Source organism: Eubalaena glacialis, chromosome 2 (genome assembly GCF_028564815.1).
Source record: "Eubalaena glacialis isolate mEubGla1 chromosome 2, mEubGla1.1.hap2.+ XY, whole genome shotgun sequence".
In the NCBI taxonomy this organism is placed as follows: Eukaryota; Metazoa; Chordata; class Mammalia; order Artiodactyla; family Balaenidae; genus Eubalaena; species Eubalaena glacialis.
The window spans coordinates 69,717,276-69,738,245 of record NC_083717.1 but is presented as its reverse complement, the minus strand read 5'-3'; the positions used below and the strand labels follow the sequence as shown (position 1 = coordinate 69,738,245).

The window sequence follows — 20,970 nt, the reverse complement described above, 5'->3', positions numbered from 1 at the left end:
TGAATCAGCTATACGTATACATATATCCCCATATCTCCTCCCTCTTGCGTCTCCCTCCCACCCTCCCTATCCCACCCCTCTAGGTGGTCACAAAGCACGGAGCTGATCTCCCTGTGCTATGCGGCTGCTTCCCACTAGCTGTCTATTTTACATCTGGTAGTGTATATAAGTCCATGCCACTCTCTCACTTCGTCCCAGCTTACCCTTCCCCCTCCCCGTGTCCTCAAGTCCATTCTCTACGTCTGCGTCTTTATTCCTGTCCTGCCCCTAGGTTCATCAGAACCATATTTTTTTTTAGATTCCATATATATGTGTTAGCATACGGTATTTGTTTTTCTCTTTCTGACTTACTTCACTCTGTATGACAGACTCTTGGTCCATCCACCTCACTACAAATAACTGAATTTCGTTCCTTTTTATGTCTGAGTAATATTCCATTGTATATATGTGCCACATCTTCTTTATGCATTCGTCTGTCGATGGACACTTAGGTTGCTTCCATGTCCTGGCTATTGTAAATAGAGCTGCAGTGAACATTGTGGTACATGACTCTTTTTGAATTATGGTTTTCTCAGGGTATATGCCCAGTAGTGGGATTGCTGGGTCATATGGTAGTTCTATTTTTAGTTTTTTAAGGAACCTCCACACTGTTCTCCATAGTGGCTGTATCAATTTACTTTCCCACCAACAGTGCAAGAGGGTTCCCTTTTCTCCACACCCTCTCCCAAAACATAGTTTTAAAGGCCAGTCTTATTTGTCCACTATTCCTCACTCTTCTCTACTTGTGACCATGGGTGGGGGTCAGTAGGGATAAAGGAAGGGGTGATATGTGATACTCCTTATGTGAAAGCTGTTGGACCAGCTTGGTGTACATGTAACAGACAGAGGCAGCATTATCGGTGACAGTTTTTTGAGCTGTCTTAAGGACACAGTTCTCCTATTTCTTAGGTACCTTTTCAGAGAGTAGGATGCCTGTTAATCTCTAAATAGACTACTGGTCTCAAAACAAAAAAACAAAAAATAGATTACTGGTCTCTTCTGCCTCCCCAGTTGGTCAGTCAGGTTCCAATGGTTGATATTGTTTTTTGATTCAGAAACTAGACTAAGGCCCTCCATTACCCCTGTCAGTTTACAGAAAGTCTAGTTGGATTTTGAATTGTAGATCCTATGAGGGTTCCCATGTGCATGTATTGCTAAAGATTTGCCAATAGAATTTTCTTGCCCTGCTATAAAAATGTGTTCTGGCATGCCAGAGAATTCCAGGGGCGCTGGATATTAATGGCAGTGTCACTTATTTTTTCTGTTGCAATACATCATGTCTTGTTCCTGCAGAGGACAGTTGACTAAAATTACATTTTTCTACTTTTTATGAAAATTACTTTTCTCTGTAGTCTGGCAGCATCGTACAGTTTGATTTTGTATAGCATTTCCTAAGCAAACTGTGTGACCGAGGGCTTCATAGAGGTGTATGACAGCAGAAAAAAAGAGATGCTATGAAGTTCAGATGAGCAGGAAGCCCAGAATTTTCTGTGGAGACTTGAAGGTCGATGGGGAAGAGTGAGGACAATAAATCCCTCTTGAAGAGTTGGTTCGTAGTGGCAAAAATTTGGTGTTGATGAGTGATTAGTGACCATAGAATTGCAGTGATGTTAGCACAGACAGAACTTCCGGAAGGACTAGAGAAAGAAAGGACGCAGTTTGAACAAGACCCTGAAATTAGTGGGAGAAGTGCTGGAGTTGACAATAAGGATAATTGACTTCATTTTAGTTTGAGAAAAGAGAATGTGCCAGCCTCTACTTTAGACTTAAAGTTGAGTTAAAATCATACATAAGTTTGATTTTTTTAAATTAATTAATTAATTTATTTATTTTTGGCTGTGTTGGGTCTTCGTTTCTGTGCGAGGGCTTTCTCTAGTTGCGGCGAGCGGGGGCCACTCTTCACCGCGGTGCGCGGGCCTCTCACTGTCGCGGCCTCTCTTGTTGCGGAGCACAGGCTCCAGACGCGCAGGCTCAGTAGTTGTGGCTCACGGGCCCAGTTGCTCCGCGGCATGTGGGATCCTCCCAGACCAGGGCTCGAACCTGTGTCCCCTGCATTGGCAGGCGGACTCTCAACCACTGCGCCACCAGGGAAGCCCATAAGTTTGATTTTAATTAGTGAGCGTCCACTGTGCGAGGGCATGTATTCTGGACACAGGAAGTAGATGGAGCACAGTCAGCCTCACCACACCAGCGCCCTGTGGGTGGTCGCCTTGGTGTCTTGTCTAGGGCCTCTGAAAGTTACACCAAGAAGTGCAATAATAGTCAATAATGTTCTACTTGGAGGGAACCATGACACTTGTTTCAGAATTATGTTTCGTACTGGGTTGTCACGTTGACAGAGCATCAAGTGTCCCCACATGAAAAGTGTGACTACATCTGTATAGTCACAAAAGAAGACACAGTCCTTGGGGAGTTTATGAGGCTGGAAAGCCTAACACCAAAGAATAGAAACATCTTTCCCCTTCTCTGCTCATCCAGGATTGCCAGGGGGTTGGAGGAGGGGAGACACTTCCTTATTACACTTTACTCCTTGCCACTTTTTGCCTGCTTATTTAGGTTTCTTATAAATTTCAGATATGTCAGGGTGAAAAATAAAGAGACAGTGCACACATAGGAGCTTTTCCTCTCCATTCACTGTGGGCCGTTATCTGCAGCAGTGAGATACGTGTAAAGACAGGCATCCCGACCGTGTGCACGTACATGCATGTGTGTGGAGAGAGAGGGAGATTTGAAAGTGCAGCGTGATCAGGGAGGTGGAAGCGTTCCACAGTAGGAACAGCCTCCCTGGGTTCCTTTGGCAAGGCTGCAGGGATCAGTGAGATGGTAGAAATGAACTGGTGGCATGAGGCTTGGGAGGGTAATGCTCATGTAACACTTCTTCAAAACTGCATGCTAGCAGTTCCTGTTCAGGATTTTTTGTAATGCTGCTATAACAAAGAATCATCATCTTCTGACCATGTTTCTCTTGTGCCTTTATTAAATGCAGAGTTACCTGGACAATTTTTGGCCTGATTTAAAGGCCGCCCACGAGCTGTGTGAGTCTATCCTTCAGTCTCGACGAGAAAGAGAGAATGAGAGTCAGGAGAGCCACAGGAAGGAGTACCCAGAACATCTACCCCTGGAAGTGTTAGAAGCCGGCATTAAGTCTGGGCGCTACATCCAGGTGAGGGTGGTAATGGAGAATCGGCGCCAGGATCAGCCAGTGTGTTTCCTTCTCCTTACTTGCCTCCTGTCACAGGCCTCTGATTTCAAAGGCTGTCCATGAGACGGGCCTGAGTAGGCCAGGGCTGTCAATGTTCAAGGTGATGTGGGAGTCTCCTCTGTAGACAGTGCCCTCCGGTTTGGAGCTACTCTCTACTGTTCTTTTTTTTTTTTTTTTTTTTAATTAATTAATTAATTTTATTTTTGGCTGCGTTGGGTCTTTGTTGCTGTGTGTGGGCTTTCTCTAGTTGTGGCGAGTGGGGGCTACTCTTCATTGCCGTGCACGGGCTTCTCACTGCGGTGGCTTCTCTGCAGAGCACGGGCTCTAGGCACACGGGCTTCAGTAGTTGTGGCACGCGGGCTCAGTAGTTGTGGCTCGTGGGCTCTAGAGCGTAAGCTCAGTAGCTGTGGCACACAGGCTTAGTTGCTCTGCGGCATGTGGAATCTTCCTGGACCAGGGCTCAAACCCATGTCCCCTGCATTGGCAGGCGGATTCTTAACCACTGCGCCACCAGGGAAGTCCCTCTAGTGTTCTTAATTAGGTTACATACCGAGCATTACACAAGTAGGTTTTAAATGCCTCCTGTCACTGGGAAAGAATATATTTTTGAATCAAGGTCTGGAGGTTTGGCAAAATTTTAAAGTTGTTGAAATTTGGCTTCTTTCATGCCTTTGCCATTTTCCTGCCTCTTTCAAGGTCCCCTTTGTGATCCCTCAAAACCCAGGACCCAGGTGCTGTCAGGGTCTTGAGAAGGAATCAAATAAAATTGCTATTCAAATTTCAACAGCTTTATATGCACTCGTGTGTGTGTGTGTGTGTGTGTGTTTGTATGTCTCTGTGTGCACATACAGTTTTATCACATGCATAGATTTGTGTATTCACCACCACAATCAAGATACAGAACTGTTCTACCATGAATTTTACATTTTCTAACCAGCAACTCAGACGATTTTTATGCAGTCTGAAGGTTGAGCCTACCTCCGTAAACTCCTTCCCTAAAATGTGGGTGTTTTAATGAGTATATCTATGGAGAGGCTAATGCTTCCAATTGGTAATGAAGTTTACAGCATTCCTGGGAGGATATTTTGAGCAAGAAGATTTTTTAAAGACCGCTCATCACTTAGGTAAGATAAATCCTGGCACTTGCAACACTTGGTATAGCTAAGAGTATGTCAAAATGATGGTACATTCTCTGGAGAAAATAAACTTTGGTGACGAATTGTTATTATTCCTAAAGAAAGGGATCACAAACCTTATAAGAATATAATGGGGATATTTTCATAAAACTTTCTAACTGTACCTTTTGGAGGGTAAAGCAAGCAGAAAAGAACTTTTTCACATTGATTTTTATTTTGATTTTAGGGAACTCTGAACGTCAACAAACACAGAGCACAAATAGAAGCTTTTGTTCGACTTCAAGGAGCCAGCAGTAAAGATTCAGGTTCAGTGTAAACCTTACATAAATTTCCATACCACTTTTTTATTCTGATATTACACATTGAAGAAAGCAAAGTTGAAATTGTCACATCATATGTGCCATGTCAAATATCCCTACCTACACTGGCTGTGTGGGATCGTGGGTTGGTTTTTTTTCCTCCCTAGCTTTTTGTCTATAATTTCTGATTTTATGGTAATAACTAAAAAATGGTAATAGCTAATATTTTATTGAGTGCTTATTATACATCGGATACTGTTGTAAGCACTTAAAGTAGGTATTATTATTGTTTACCCCCTTTTACACGTGAAGAAACTAAAATACAGAGAGGCAAAGTGACTTTACCAGGATCACTCTCCTGGTACGCGGTGGAGCTGAACCTGAAGCCGAGGCAGGCAGGCTGTGATTTTAAGATTTTGCCCTGTACTGCCTCACCGAGCTGTATTGCCTCATTGGAATTGTTTAAAAAGTAACGTCAATGAAAAAAAATGTGTAAATAAGTTTTATCATAATAGAGTGTATTGTTAGTTCTGCAATGACAGGGTGAAAGTAACCCTGATAGATAGTCAAGGGCACCTGGCGAGGTTGAGGAGAATGAGAAGCAGTGGCTTACTCCGGGCTTCTGCTCATCAGACTTCTCCCTGTCAGTTCTGCAGTGTCCATAGTTCAGCAGCCTGCTGACCGCTCCCTGGCCGCATGGCCCCTGAAGTTATGGGAGAGAGTCCCAGTGTGGGCTTACATTGTCTCATGCAGGGAAACTACCTTAAAAGATGGTTGAGAGTGGCCTTATGAAAGCATATTATACAGCATGGCATAGCAGCAGTGTTTCTTCCTTCCTAACCTGTGGAACAAAAGTTTGACTTTGGTTTAACTTCACCTTTGAAAGGAGAGAGCTTTTATTTGCAGGAATGCTGATTAGATCTCGAACGTATTATGTTTGAAATGCCTCACTGGTGTGGCCTCCCCCTTGATGTTATGGGGTTTCTCTGTGCTGCCCCCAAAACAGGTCTAGTCAGTGACATCCTAATCCACGGGATGAAGGCTCGAAACCGCTCAATTCACGGAGACGTGGTAGTTGTCGAACTGCTCCCTAAAAATGAATGGAAAGGAAGAACCACCGCCCTGGGTGAGAATGACGGCGAGTTCCCGAGTGAGCCCATGCCCACAGGTAAGCCAGCTGTAAAGTTGCCTGGTCGTCCATCTGGAATGTTTATTTTTCCTCTCATTAGTCCAGAAATACTGCAATTATTAATATATGATATCGTCTCTTTTCCTACATTATTAGTTTCCCCTCTCTGCAGGTTTATTTTATTCTCATCAGCACCCAAATATGCTATATAGTATGTCTCATCTTAAAATAAAAACCCTCTTAGGGGGGCTTCCCTGGTGGCGCAGTGGTTAAGAATCCGCCTGCCAATGCAGGGGACATGGGTTCGAGTCCTGGTCCAGGAAGATATCACATGCCACGGAGCATCTAAGCCCATGCGCCACAACTACTGAGCCTGCACTCTAGAGCCCGCGAGCCACAACTGCTGAGCCCGAGTGCCACAACTACTGAAGCCCACGCGCCTAGAACCCATGCTCTGCAACAAGAGAAGCCACCACAGTGAGAAGCCCGCGCACCACAATGAAGAGTCACCCCTGCTGGCTGCAACTAGAGAAAGCCCGCGTGCAGCAATGAAGACCCAACACAGCCAAAAATAAATAAATAAAATAAATAAATTTATTTTAAAAATAAATAAATAAATGTCACACCAGGCCCCACAAAAGAAAGGGCACACTGACAATGTTAATTTAAAAAATTATCTATCTTAAAAAAATGATCCATTTAATAATAAAATAGAAGGAAGGCAAATGTTTAAGCATATCTCAACTTGTGTGGATGTGCTTGAAAAAATGGGGTGTTGCATTTCCTGTTTTCTTCCTCACTGCTGAACTGGTCAGAGTCCAGATAGGTGACATCTTACCAGTTAAGGCTTTATTTTGTTTTGTTTTCCCAAAGGCAGAGTGGTGGGCATCCTTCAGAAGAACTGGCGGGATTATGTGGTGACATTTCCATCCAAAGAAGAGGTCCAATCGCAGGGCAAAAATGCTCGGAAAATCCTAGTTATACCTTGGGATTACAGAATTCCCAAAATCCGAATTAGCACTCAGCAAGCAGAAGCCCTCCAGGTACCTTTACTCTTTGCCTCTTGTCTTTGCCAGCTTTTGAGCGGTACCAGGAACTGTTAACTCCTTTGCATAGGAAGGGATAAATTATTGATGGCATCTGGCGTTCTGAGATCCTGTTTCCAAAAAATTCTAAATATATAGAACCATCTGTTAAGTAGTCCTTGGTTAATAAATGAAGGCCAGAGAGAAACCGTCCTAGAAAGAGCTGTGTAGGACAGCTAGAGAGAACATCCATTATCCAGCTGTCCAATACAGACACTTTTCAATAGATACACTTTGCCAACACTAACAAGCTTTCTTTCAGCAAGCGATATAGAAATACGATGGCTCTGCCCTGTAGGGATGATATCGTGGTACTTCACAGAATCGATTATCCTTAAAGGAATAGAGCCCTGGAGAGAAGACATAAACAAGAAAGTTAGAAATTAACCTTTACTGTGGCGAAGGGTGTAGGCATTGCCCAATTTGATTTGCCCGATGTTTTGCAGTTTGTAAATGAGACACTGAAGCAAGATGTCCCCAGCCAGTAACCGTTGTGTACCGTTCCATCCCAAAGCCTCACGCAGGCTCTCTGAGGCCAGTTGTAACAATTGCTTTCCATGTCTATGGTTTGCTGGAATCCGGGGGCAGTGGGGTTCAGTTCATACGGATAACCTTCTTCGCCACCAAAAGATGTCTTAAGAAATTAGAAAGTACCTTTAAAGAAATTAGAAAGTAACTCCCACACACAAAAACATTGAGATTTTTTGTTTTGAAATTTAATTTGGACTATGCATAATTGGGTTTTTCCCTTGTGTCACAAATGTTACCTCGAATGTGTCACAGTTGGCTTTCTGTCTCAGGCTACACTCTCCAGCCCACTTATTTGGTGCGGAGCGGTAATGCCTCCCTTCAAAGCATTGCACTAAGCATTTACCTACCATCTGGCAATTTAGTAAAACAGGAAGAACCCAATAAAAGAACAGAAAAGAAAGAAAAACCGCTATTTGCAAATTGGCCACTCTCTTTGGAGCTTGATGCTGTTCATCACTCATTTGTTTGGTGCCACTAATTGACCCATTTGACTCCTGGTGCTGGGCTCATGTTTCCCCCTCTTTGTTCAGGACTTCAGGGTGGTTGTGCGCATTGATTCCTGGGAGTCGACATCCATGTATCCAAGTGGACATTTTGTGCGTGTTTTAGGAAGAATCGGAGATCTGGAAGGGGAAATTGCAACCATCCTGGTGGAGAACAGCATTTCAGTTGTCCCCTTCTCAGAAGCTCAGGTCAGACTTCCCCCAGTCCTTTGTTCTGATAAAAGACATTTTCTACTTTTTTTTTTTTTTTTGCTTTTGTTGTTGTCCGTTTTGTCATTAAGAAAGAAAAATCTTTGTACTATGTAACAACCCACTGTCTAAAACCACAGATAATGGAAAAAAATCTCACTCTTCTTTATTCTGTGTTTGAACCAGATGGAAGTCAGCTTCAAGTGCAGAGTTAGTTTCCTGCAGCCTCACAGCTCTCAAATTTTTACATTTTCCTACTGTGCTTACAAATGGTATGTCAGTAACTACACGGGTACCTGGTTACAGACCCAACTGGGCTCTGGTCCCTGTCATAATCATTCAACCAGAGGCCTGCAGAAAGCTGCAGGGAGCAGCTTCTTGGGTTCCATACATCTCTGACCCATGGGTCAAAAAATCATGCTCATTATGAAACTGTTTTTGTAACCTTTACAGAAAACAAAAATTCCGTGAACATAAAACATCAGCTATTTTCATCACTTTATGATCTTTTAAAATCCTCGTAAATCTTGTTTATTATTCTTGCATAGTTATACTCATAGTGTGCACAGGCTATTTTCTGCTTCTTTCACTTAAAATTATTTCTATGTATTGACATAGCCTACTTATTTTTAATAGTGATGGCAATTACTCTATAGTGATGTACTCTAGTTTGCTTAAGCATTCCTCAATTGCTGAGCGTTTGGGCTCTTTAATTTTTCACTATTATAAAAGGTGCCACTTCAAACATTTCATAAATATTACTTTTTTTTCTTCTTTTGATCATTTTCTTTTGGAATGTAATCTTTAAAGTGAGATTACCAAGTCAAAGGGCATAAAAAATTTAAATAGCTTTTGCTATGAACTGGCAGATTGTTCTTCAGAAAAATTGGGCCAGTTTGCATTGCCATCAAGAGCCTATGGGTAGCAAGGACTTCCCTGGTGGCGCAGTGGTTAAGAATACGCCTGCCAATGCAGGGGACAAGGGTTTGAACCCTGGTCCGGGAAGATCCCACATGCCACCAAGCAACTAAGCCCGTGCACTGCAACTACTGAGCCTGTGCTCTAGAGCCCGCGAGCCACAACTACTGAGCCAGTGTGCCACAACTACTGAAGCCCGCGAGCCTGGAGCCCGTGTTCCGCAGCAAGAGAAGCCACTGCAATGAGAAACATGCATACCGCAACGAAGAGTAGCCTCCGCTCACTGCAACTAGAGAAAGCCCACGCGCAGCAACGAAGACCCAACGCAGCCAAAAATAAATTAATTAATTAAATAAATAAATTTATTTAAAAAAAAAGAGCATATGGGTAGCAAATGAAGCAACTGACAAAGGATTAATCTCCAAAATATACAAGCAGCTCATGCAGCTCAATATCAAAAAAACAAACAACCCAATCCAAAACTGGGCAGAAGACGTAAATAGACAATTCTCCAAAGAAGATATACAGATTGCCAACAAACACATGAAAGTATGCTCAATATCACTAATCATTAGAGAAATGCAAATCAAAACTACAATGAGGTATCACCTCACACCAGTCAGAATGGCCATCATCAAAAAATCTACAAACAATAAATGCTGGAGAGGGTGTGGAGAAAAGGGAACCCTCTTGCACTGTTGGTGGGAATGTAAATTGATACAGCCACTATGGAGAACAGTATGGCGGTTCCTCAAAAAACTAAAAATAGAACTACCATACGACCCAGCAATCCCACTACTGGGCATATACCCTGAGAAAACCATAATTCAAAAAGAGTCATGTACCACAATGTTCATTGCAGCTCTATTTACAATAGCCAGGACATGGAAGCAACCTAAGTGTCCATCGACAGATGAATGCATAAAGAAGATGTGGCATCTATATACAGTGGAATATTACTCAGCCATAAAAAGGAACGAAATTGAGTTATTTGTAGTGAGGTGGATGGCCCTAGAGTCTGTCATACAGAGTGAAGTAAGTCAGAAAGAGAAAAACAAATACCGTATGCTAACACATATATATGGAATCTAAAAAAAAAAATGGTTCTGATGAACCTAGGGGCAGGACAGGAATAAAAACGCAGACATAGAGAATGGGCTTGAGGACATGGGGAGGGGGGAAGGGTAAGCTGGGACGAAGTGAGAGAGTAGCATTGACATATATACACTACCAAATGTAAAATAGATAGCTAGTGGGAAGCAGCCGCATTAACACAGGGAGATCAGCTCGGTGATTTGTGTCCACCTAGAGGGCTGGGATAGGGAGGGTAGGAGGGAGACGCAAGAGGGAGGAGATATGGGGATGTATGTATATGTATAGCTGATTCACTTTGTTATAAAGCAGAAACTAACACACCATTGTAAAGCAATTATACTCCAATAAAGATGTTAAAAAAAAAGAGCATATGGGTATTCTTATTTTCATTATAATTTTTTTTTTTTTTTTTTTTTTTAATTTATGGCTGCATTGGGTCTTCGTTTCTGTGCGAGGGCTTTCTCTTGTTGCGGCAAGCGGGGGCCACTCTTCATCGCGGTGCACGGGCCTCTCACTATCGCGGCCTCTCTTGTTGTGGAGCACAGGCTCCAGACGCGCAGGCTCAGTAATTGTGGCTCATGGGCCTAGTCGCTCCGCGGCATGTGGGATCTTCCCAGACCAGGGCTCGAACCCGTGTCCCCCGCATTGGCAGGCAGACTCCCAACCACTGCGCCACCAGGGAAGCCCCATTATAATTTTTGACAGAATGGTGGCTACAATAGTAAAATACTTTAGAATATTTTACATTATTAAATTTTTATGTTTACCATTAGTATCTGGAAATTATTTGTTGACTTGTTTTGACAGCTTAGTGAAAATGTTAAAACAAAATAAAACGTGGATTAGACTTCACAGGGCTAGAATTCTTCCCTTTTAGCCTACTTAACTGCAAATTGATGGCTTGAACAGGTAATAATGCAGAGAATATGCTCGAGATTGATCCTGCTTCAAAAAGGAATATGCTTTTAATATTTGGAACATGTTGGTTTTTATCCGGGCTTGACTTGAGTTAAAAGCTCAAATGGATCATTTGAAAATGGGGTGGATATTGTACTCTTTATAAGCCACCCATTCATTCTTTCTCCAGCCTCCACAACTAAAGAGGCTGTAAACACCCTGGGACATTTCCTGTCCGACTCTAGCGCCTTCAGGGACATGGGGATTGTGTCTTTCCTATTGACTCCCATCTTTCCAGAGCCTAGCACAGCTCCTGACACATATTAGGCACCTAATAAGTAATTATTGCGCAAAAAAAAGCAAACATAGGTTAATTGCAGAAGGTAATGGGTAATTAATGGGGTTTCCATGAGGTCACATTGAGAATGTTAGAGAGTGGATTTTTATAGGAAATTTCTGGTGCATGAATTGCTGAATCTGGGGACTCTCCTTGTACAGATGTGTGAGATGCCAGTAAACACAACCGAAAATCCCTGGAAGGTGAGTTCCGAAGAGGAACGAGAACGTAAAGACCTTAGGAAAACCCATCTGGTATTCAGCATTGACCCCAGAGGTTGTGAAGATGTGGATGACACCCTCTCGGTCAGAGCCTTGGATAACGGCAACCTAGAGCTCGGGGTCCACATCGCAGATGTGACGCACTTTGTGGCATCGCATTCTTATATTGATATTGAAGCTAGAACAAGGTAACGCTGTTTGAAATCAGCACTGCAATTATGTGTGACTGTAATGTATTTTGTAACTGCTAGTTTCAGATTTTTAAAACAAAGATTTCACAGTTGGGAACAATTCTGAAGATCTGTTCCAGGAAAAAAAAGAAAATTGAGGTCCACTTCCCCTTTTCCTTTAGAAAAGTAGTACCTTGATCAATTTACCTTTCCTTTTTTAACAGAATCTTTTCATGTGTTGTTTCCTTCTAAATTGAAACGGGTTGAATTTTTCATGTCGTAATATCCTATTTTATATAAATACTGGATCATTACACTCTAATTTTTCTTGTACAACTAAGATTCGTGCCACTTTTTCTTTCTCTTTTATATCAGTGGGAGGATACTCAGCCCAAAGCGGTATCACTTAGAAAAGTGGGAACATGGGAATAGCTATATTACCCAGTCTGCTGCACTTGATGAAAAAGCAACAGCCTTGGGGAGCTTGTGCTGAGCTTTCGGCCATTTTCCTCACTGCAGCCCGTACCGTCAGCAGTCCTGCTTCTTGCTGCTGAAGGTCATGTGCCTACATATGTGTCATTCACAGGGCCACCACTTATTACTTAGCGGACCGTCGCTATGACATGCTGCCCTCCATCCTCAGCGCTGATGTGTGCTCCCTCCTGGGAGGCGTTGATAGGTGAGTTTGTTCGTTACTTTTATCACCAGAGCTCGTCTTGCCCCTTCTGTGGTGACTAGTGGCTCTCGCTTGTGGCCTCTTCCTCGTCTTCTTTCTGATATACTCTCCTGCCCGCCTCCCCACCCCAGCTTTCCCCCTACATCCTCTACACCCTGCTGCACCACTTATTCGGGGGCAGCTTTGTTTCTCTCACCTTCCCTTCCCTTCCGCTCCTCTTTCTCTTTTCTTTCTGTCTAGCTGTGAGGCTGCTTCTCCCTCTTGTTGGCTTTTTAAAGTCAAAGTCTAGGAACAAATGTATATACCTTTGTACATATGTGTTCCCTGGTTGAGGCTGTTTTGCATGAGGATCATGATCTTAGGGAGTTTTTTGTTTATTTGTTGTAGAGTTTATGTCTGTCTTTGAATAGATAATAAAACCATGTAGCCCAAAATTCGTACGTTCGAAAAGATGTTTAGTGAAAGGCTCCCACCTGCCACTTTCCCTCAGTTACCAATTTCTTCTGTATTTTTCTAGACATAATACTGTAGCAAAAAAACCCCTCAGTTTTCCACCTTCCTATGTAGGGAAAACTCCAGCTCTTCCCTGCTATGTCTTTCTTTCCTGTGAGTCTCCTTTGCCTTTACAGGGAACATGTCACATCTGACACTTCTGGTCACCAAATGTGTGGAGGTGTTTCTCTACACCAAGCAGTTCTCTGCAACACCAGCTGGGTGTCTTACAATTTAATTCAGTTCTGATACTGTCTACCCAGAGATGGCATCATGTTCCACAGGGTAAAGGACTCAGTCCCACAGGACTGTCCCCACTCCTCAACTTCAGACACCATCACAAGCCCAGATTGTCAGCAGCTGTAGATTAGAGGTTCCCATGACCCCCTCTTTAGACTTCAGATGCCAGTTGCAAGTCCACATTCTTACCTGTACTTCTGACCAACTGGCTATAAATCAGAGGTTCCCAGACCCCCTCCTCAAGTTCAATTAATTTGCTAGGGCAGCTCTCAGAACTCAGGAAAAGTTTACCTACATTTACTGGTTTATTATAAAAGTGTATGATAAAGGATACAGATGAACATCCAGATGGAAGAGATGTGTAGAGCAAGGTATGTGGGAAGGACACAGAGCTTCCAGGCCCAAGGGTGCCACTCTCCCCAGCACCTCCATGTATTCACCAATCCAGAAGCTCTCCGAACCTCACACTTTGGGGATTTTATGGAGGCTTCATCATGTTGGCACGATCAATCAGTAACTCCATTTTCAGCCCTTCTCCCTTCTCAGGAGAATGAGGGGCAGGGCTGAAAGCTTCTAATCATGGCTTGGTCTTTCCAGTGACCAGCCCTCATCCAGGAGCCCACCCAGAGTCTCCTCGTTAGAACAAAAGACACTCCTATCTCCCGGGAAATTACAAGGGTTTCAGAAGCCCTGTATCAAGAGCTAGGGACAAAGACCAATATATATTTTCTATTATTTCAAAAATAAACACACACACACGCATGCCTACCTATGGACATGTGGTCTTTCTTTGTTATACAAATGGTGACCATATGTATGTATGTGTGTATATATATATATACTGTTCAGACCTTGCTTTTTTTTTAAATTAACAATGTATCTTGGAGATCATTAATATGGAAATCATTCCATATTAATAACAGTTATCTATCTGTGGAAATTTAGATTGTTTCCAAACTTTTGCTATTATAAACAAAACTGTACTGAATTACTTGGAATATAACTCATTTCACATTTTTAAAAGTACAGTATCTCTGGAAGATAAAGTCCTAGAAGTGGAATTTCTGTGTCAACAGGTATATACATTTGTGTTTAAATAGATAATAACCAAATCGCCTTCCACAGAGGTTATACCAATTATATTCTCTCCGTCAATGTATGAGAATGCTAGTTTCCCCACAGCCTTGCCAGCACAATATGTTGTGTTTTTTTTTTTTGTCTTTGCCAATTTGAAAAATAAAAATGGTATCTTAGGGTGGTTTTGATTTGCATTTTTCTACTATGAGTAAAGTCAAACATTTTTTTGTATGCCTAACAGTCATTTGTATATCCTTTTCTGTGAACTATTTCATGTTTCTTGCCCCTTTTTCTTTTGCTTTCTTGATCTATTAGTAATTGATATATAAGAGCTCTTTATACATTAAGAAATTAGCCCAGTGTTTTTTATGTGAGTTGTAAATGTTAGAGTGATTTGGTGGTAAAGTGATTCTTTACTAAGTGAACTTTTTGCTAATGAACCTACCATCAAGGCTGATATCCTAGTTCAGTGTCATTCTGTAGCATTCGAAAGGCTTTGCTCTTCTTTGCTAGCAAGCCCAGTAGACTTAACTCTATCAGTGCTATGCTGTTCTAAGGAAAATGGAGAACCGTAAAGTCAGGTTTGTAACATTCCATGTGAACTTATTTCAGATTTGCTCAGAGCTCCCCAGAACCTAATCTAACCTTGTTTTAATGTTAAATATCTTTTGATTTCGCAGTGGAGTGTTGGATTGAAACATCGGACCAGAACCCTGTAGCAATGTCATTTTTTTCATTACATTTAGGGTCTAGTTCTGTTTATTTCAAAAATGGAAGAATTAAATAATGATGTGAGTGTGACTGGTTTTGTAGGTATGCTGTAAGCATCATGTGGGAATTGGATAAAACCTCCTATGAAATTAAGAAAGTATGGTACGGCAGAACCATTATTCGATCAGCATACAAACTATTTTATGAAGCAGCCCAAGAATTACTGGACGGAAACGTCGACATTGTTGATGATATTCCAGAATTCAGGGACCTGGATGAGAAGCGCCGACAAGCCAAGCTAGAGGAGTTACTGTGGGCAATCAGAAAGTTGACGGACATAGCCCGCCATGTCCGAGCCAAACGAGACCAATGCGGAGCCCTGGAGCTGGAAGGGGTAGAGGTTCGCATCCAGCTCGACGAGAAGAAGAACATTCACGACCTCATCCCCAAGCAGCCCCTGGAAGTCCATGAGACGGTGGCTGAATGCATGATCCTGGCCAACCACTGGGTAGCCAAGAAGATCTGGGAGAGCTTCCCTCACCAGGCCTTGCTGCGCCGGCACCCTCCTCCACACCAGGAGTTTTTTTCTGAACTCCGAGAGTGTGCTAAAGCAAAGGGCTTCTTCATAGATACACGGTAATTCCTCTTTTGAGGGGGTAGGGAACTGGAAGGGGATGCTGTACACTTATTGATCTTACAGTAGTTCTTAAAATGTGACAGCCAGATCTTTGACCAAAAATAGAAAACTTCTTGGCTTTCTGCATTTACTATAATGTAGGTATAGAGGCTTCAATTTTTTTTTCTTTTTTTTTTTTTGACACGCTGCGTGGCTTGTGGGATCTTTGTTCCCCAACCAGGGATAGAACCCATGCCCCCCTGCAGTGGAAGCTCGGAGTCCTAACCACTGGACTGCCAGGGAATTCCCTACAGGCTTCAAATTAAAACAAGTTTATTTAGGCATAATTTTGACCCACTACAGTTTGTAATATAAAAATAAGGAACCTGTTATCCTTAATTTAATTTCATCTGCCCCTTAGGCAAATGCGAAGACTTAATCCTCTATTTCAATACTTTAAAAATGCAGCCTATCTCTGTGGCAACATCATAAGACACCACACCAATGGTAAATTTATACCATCCCTCCGTAGAATGAGACGTTTTTACTCCCCACCTCCAGGATAAAATAGTTTCCCTGTTAAAAATGATGTATAGGGCTTCCCTGGTGGCGCAGTGGTTGAGAATCTGCCTGCCAATGCAGGGGACGCGGGTTCGAGCCCTGGTCTGGGAAGATCCCACATGCCGCGGAGCAACTAGGCCCGTGAGCCACAGTTACTGAGCCTGCGCGTCTGGAGCCTGTGCTCCGCAACAAGAGAGGCTGCGATAGTGAGAGGCCCGCGCACTGTGATGAAGAATGGCCCCCACTTGCTGCAATTAGAGAAGACCCTCGCACAGAAACGAAGACCCAACACAGCCATAAATAAATAAATTAATTAATTTTTTTTAAAAAAGATGTATAAAGGGGATTCTTTTTTTCAATATTTTGTTGTCAGTAACCGGTGCTAATTAATATATCTTTTATTCATTTATGAAAATGGATTTTTTTTGCCTCTCTCTTTAGGTGATAGTATCTCTTAACTGGTTTAGTCCGTGGTTGAGCTCTGGGTGCGTGCCAGACGCACATGCTAAGGGCTTTCAGGTGTTATCTTGGATCATTCATTCATATTTTACAGATAGGGAAATTAAGTCTGGAGAGGTTAATTTGCCGATAATTTAGCAGCTGGTTAGGGCAGAGCCGGGATTGGAATCCATGTCTGTCAGACTTGAAAGCTCACATTAGTGCCCACTCTGTCACGTTGCTTCTCCTTTCATCATCTGCCGTTCTCCTTCCCCGTTTCTCTTGGCAGGCTACGGTACAGAACTGAATTATATGGTATATTATTAAATTGTTAATATAACTCTATATTTCCTGGGTTTTAAAAAACTACTTAAAAGTAAGTAAATAGAATGCTTCCTCTCGCCCTCTTTAAAAAAAGAAAAAGGTTTTCTTTTTCTGGGTTTCTTTTACTTGTGTACCTCAGGTTTAGTTCTGTTTTGTTTTTTAACTCTCTCTGGCTCAGTAATTTTTTTTTTTTGGCTGCGCTGCCCAGCGTGCAGGATCTTAGTTCCCCGACCAGGGATCAAAGCATGGAGTCTTAACCACTGGACCACCAGGGGAGTCCCTGGCTCAATAATTCTTGATTTAAAAAAAGAAAAAAATCCATTCTTTGACCTGTACAGGATGTTTAAGGTTAAGGGTGTTAGGAATTTAATTCAGCAAGTACCTGGCCACCCACTGTGCGCTGAGCATTAACTTCATCTCCTAAGTTCAGCACATTACTCTTCAGTACTTAAGAAATGTATCTGAGGGAATTCCCTGGTGGTCCAGTGGTTAGGACTTGGCGCTTTCACTGCCATGGCCAAGGTTCGATCCCTGGTCAGGGAACTAAGATCCTGCAAGCCACGCAGTGTGGCAAAAAAAAAAAAGAAAAGAAATGTATTTGAATTCTGACACGCTTTCTTTGTTTAAACCTCAAAAGCAAACTAATTTCTTTTTATTTTTTTATTTTTTAATTTTTATTTTTTGGCTGCGTTGGGTCTTCGTTGCTGCACGGGCTTTTCTCTGGTTGTGGAGAGCGGGGGCTACTCTTCGTTGCGGTGCGCAGGCTTCTCATTGCGGTGGCTTCTCTTGTTGTGGAGCACTGGCTCTAGGCGTGCAGGGTTCAGTAGTTGTGGCACATGGGCTCAGTAGTTGTGGCTCGTGGACTCTAGAGCGCAGGCTCAGTAGTTGTGGCGCACGGGCTTAGTTGCTCCGCGGCATGTGGGATCCTCCCCGACCAGGACTGGAACCCGTGTCTCCTGCATTAGCAGGCAGATTCTTAACCACTGCACCACCAGGGAAGCCCCGCAAACTAGATTTCTATAGTTGAAAAAAGTTGCTTCTGAAATGTGTCCAAAGTAAATTTAACTACTGGCAGATGAACATATTCAGAGGGTGAGTGAAGGGTTCCCCTCAGAGGGTTGACTTGTAAATCATTGCTGGGGACTAAATAAAAGTTTTTACATTTTTTTGTCAGGTCCAATAAAGCACTGGCTGATTCTCTGGATAATGCAAATGACCCCAACGATCCCATTGTCAACTGGTTGCTTCGATCAATGGCTACACAAGCCATGTCTAACGCACTGTATTTTTCCACTGGATCATGTGCCGAGGAAGAGTTCCATCACTATGGTGAATGAAAAAATTTTACTGTGTGCCCATAACCTTGAGCAAATTGTTTAAAAAGTATATATTTTTGTTTATTTTGATTTTTTGGTTTATTTTTGAAGGTCTAGCATTAGATAAATATACTCACTTTACCTCTCCAATAAGAAGATACTCAGATATTATAGTACACCGACTGTTAATGGCAGCCATTTCAAAAGATAAGAAAAGGGAAATTAAGGAAGATTTGTTCAGCAACAAAGATCTTGAGGAATTATGCAGACATATCAACAGCAGAAACCGAGTAAGAGGGAATTTTTAATTCTCTTACCCATCATCTCTTTTGCTAACAGAATATCAGCTTTATTGTATAGTGGAATGAAGTACCGTATATTCTAGCAAATTAAACTCTAGAATTCTTCCAACCAATGAAATAACATGAAAAATCATAAAGTTTGTTGAGTAGCTCTCAATACATTTACAAATGTTCTGAAGTGACTTAATGTGGATTTATGAGATTTACCACGGATTAGATGTTTTTCCCAAAATGTAGAAATGTGAAAGATTATCATCTTACTACCCAAAGATAATAACAATTCTAGACAATGCTTTTTATTTATAAAATTATCCAATCATACCTGCTGTTTGAAATCTGCCTTTTTTCACTTAACATGTTATTGATAGCACACCATGTCAATATAGTTACATCATTGTTTTAGAAACTGCTTTGCATTCTATTTTATATTGTTGCTAGTGGCCATAATGTTGTACAGCTTAGAACTAGACCATTTGGTGATACATAAGATTGGAAGCTACCTAAATGTTAATATTATTTTCTGTATCCAGAGTTCTAGTTTGATACTGTGCAACATTATAGCCACTAGTCATGTTGGTTTAAATTAAAAATTCAGTTCCTCAGTCACACTAGCCACATTGCACGTGCCCAACAGACACGTGTGGCTTGTGGCTACCTATGGGACAACACAGATACAGAACGTTTCCATCGTTGCAGAAAGTTGTTAGGCAGCACTGTTCCAGGCAATCTAGTTTACAACCATCCTTGTGTATACACTTTTACAGACTTCTCACATTTTACCTGGATAAATTCCTGGTAATAATGAATTGCTGAGTCAAAAGGGCTGCACAAATAAAACTTTCATACCTATTACTAAATTGCCCTTCAGAATAGTAGTTCTAATTTGCACTTCTACCAGCAGGATTTTGGTAGGACAGACTTGAAAATAAAGGTAAGACATAGACCTGGATACTTTTCCTCTTCCTGAGTGAACTAGAGACAGTTTTTAAATAACAAACAAGTTGTTTTCTTAAAAGAATTACGTTTCTAAGACATTTTTGAGGGAATGATAAAGGGTCCCACAAAATTGACTTAATTCATAATAGAGAAGAATGTTTGTATTAATAGTTTTCTAGAACCTAGCCTTTTTTAAAAGACATTGTTTCTGTGGGAATATGAATCACGTTTCTCCTGGGGATGTCAGGGAAGTCCATCATCATGCTTTGGGGTTGTGCTTCTTCTTACAGGCAGCACAGCATTCTCACAAGCAGTCTACAGAGCTCTTCCAGTGCATGTATTTTAAAGACAAAGACCCAGAAACTGAGGAGCGTTGCATATCTGATGGGGTTATTTATTCAATTAGGACAAACGGTGTGCTTGTGTTTATACCAAGGTATGTTATTTCTAACACAAGAGTTGTTAAGAAATCATGGTTAACCTTAAAGTATAGACATGGTATATAAACGGTACATTAGATATAATTTATTAAAGCATTTATTTTAGCAACTGTTTTGTAGTCACCATATGTACATAATGTAATAATATATAATTCATTATGTAAGTATAAATGGATATTAGAATCTAGTACATCTGTATCAGTCTTAGAGTTTTACTTTGTTATTTAGCAAAACATTTTGTTTCCATCTGCTCAGTGAAATAGATATTTGGAGGTAAATCAGATGAAAAGTTCTTGTTTTTTTTTTTTTTGGAAAAGTTGTTTTTAATCTGTAAGAAAAACTAGCATTCTAGATAAGTATACAAAATCTGCATACTAAGAATATCTCTGGATTTTTATTCTGACAATGATTCAGGTTTGGGATTAAAGGTGCTGCTTATCTAAAAAATAAAGATGGTTTGGTGATCTCATGCAGCCCAGATGGCCATTCTGAATGGAAACCAGGATCCCTTCAACGATTTCAAAACAAAATCACCTCTACCACGACAGGAGGGGAATCTGTTACGTTCCATTTGTTTGACCACGTAACAGTAAGTCTGTATTTATATTACCATGTAACAGTAAGTCTGTATTTATGTTAAGAATTGCTTTCACTGCAAAGAACAAAGACTGTGATTTAGTAATATGCATTTTCTCCTCTATGACAGGTGAGAATATCTGTACAGGCCTCACGTTGCCATTCTGATACAATAAGGCTTGAAATAATAAGCAACAAACCATACATGATGCCAGATACAGAACTTTTTCAGCAGAGTTCCCTCTTGCTAAAGAGTGATTTAGTGAAAGAAGTAACTAGATCTGTGGAGGAAGCTCAGCTTGCTCAAGAAGTCAAAGTAAATGTCATCGAGAAAGATTATCAAAAATATTGCCAAACAAAGGGAAGAAGCCTGTACACACTTCTAGAGGAAATAAGAGACCTAGCTCTCCTGGATGTTTCCAACAGTTATGGAATATGAAACTCTTCTTACTTCATTAAAAGACCTTTGTCTTACGTGAATGTTTTACCTTCTTTTAAACATTAAGATATAATT

General features: G+C 41.5%; 1 protein-coding gene across 5 annotated transcripts in view; it reads left to right on the top strand.

Annotated features, from left to right (window-relative positions):
* DIS3L (DIS3 like exosome 3'-5' exoribonuclease) overlaps nucleotides 1-20,930 on the top strand; it is a 34,614-nt gene extending 13,684 nt beyond the window's left edge. For 2 of the 5 annotated variants that reach the window (XM_061180158.1, XM_061180161.1), the window contains exons 5-17: nucleotides 3,026-3,202; nucleotides 4,604-4,682; nucleotides 5,683-5,844; nucleotides 6,679-6,848; nucleotides 7,952-8,113; nucleotides 11,522-11,769; nucleotides 12,338-12,430; nucleotides 15,050-15,583; nucleotides 18,061-18,215; nucleotides 18,314-18,492; nucleotides 19,731-19,876; nucleotides 20,295-20,469; nucleotides 20,587-20,930. In XM_061180158.1, the coding sequence (XP_061036141.1) occupies nucleotides 3,026-3,202; nucleotides 4,604-4,682; nucleotides 5,683-5,844; nucleotides 6,679-6,848; nucleotides 7,952-8,113; nucleotides 11,522-11,769; nucleotides 12,338-12,430; nucleotides 15,050-15,583; nucleotides 18,061-18,215; nucleotides 18,314-18,492; nucleotides 19,731-19,876; nucleotides 20,295-20,469; nucleotides 20,587-20,895 (2,589 nt within the window). In that variant the 3' untranslated portion in view covers nucleotides 20,896-20,930. Of the gene's footprint in view, nucleotides 1-3,025; nucleotides 3,203-4,603; nucleotides 4,683-5,682; nucleotides 5,845-6,678; nucleotides 6,849-7,951; nucleotides 8,114-11,521; nucleotides 11,770-12,337; nucleotides 12,431-15,049; nucleotides 15,584-18,060; nucleotides 18,216-18,313; nucleotides 18,493-19,730; nucleotides 19,877-20,294; nucleotides 20,470-20,586 lie in introns of those variants that run through there. The other 3 variants (XM_061180160.1, XM_061180163.1, XM_061180162.1) reach the window with 3 other exon arrangements.
* The last annotated feature ends 40 nt before the right edge of the window (nucleotides 20,931-20,970 follow it).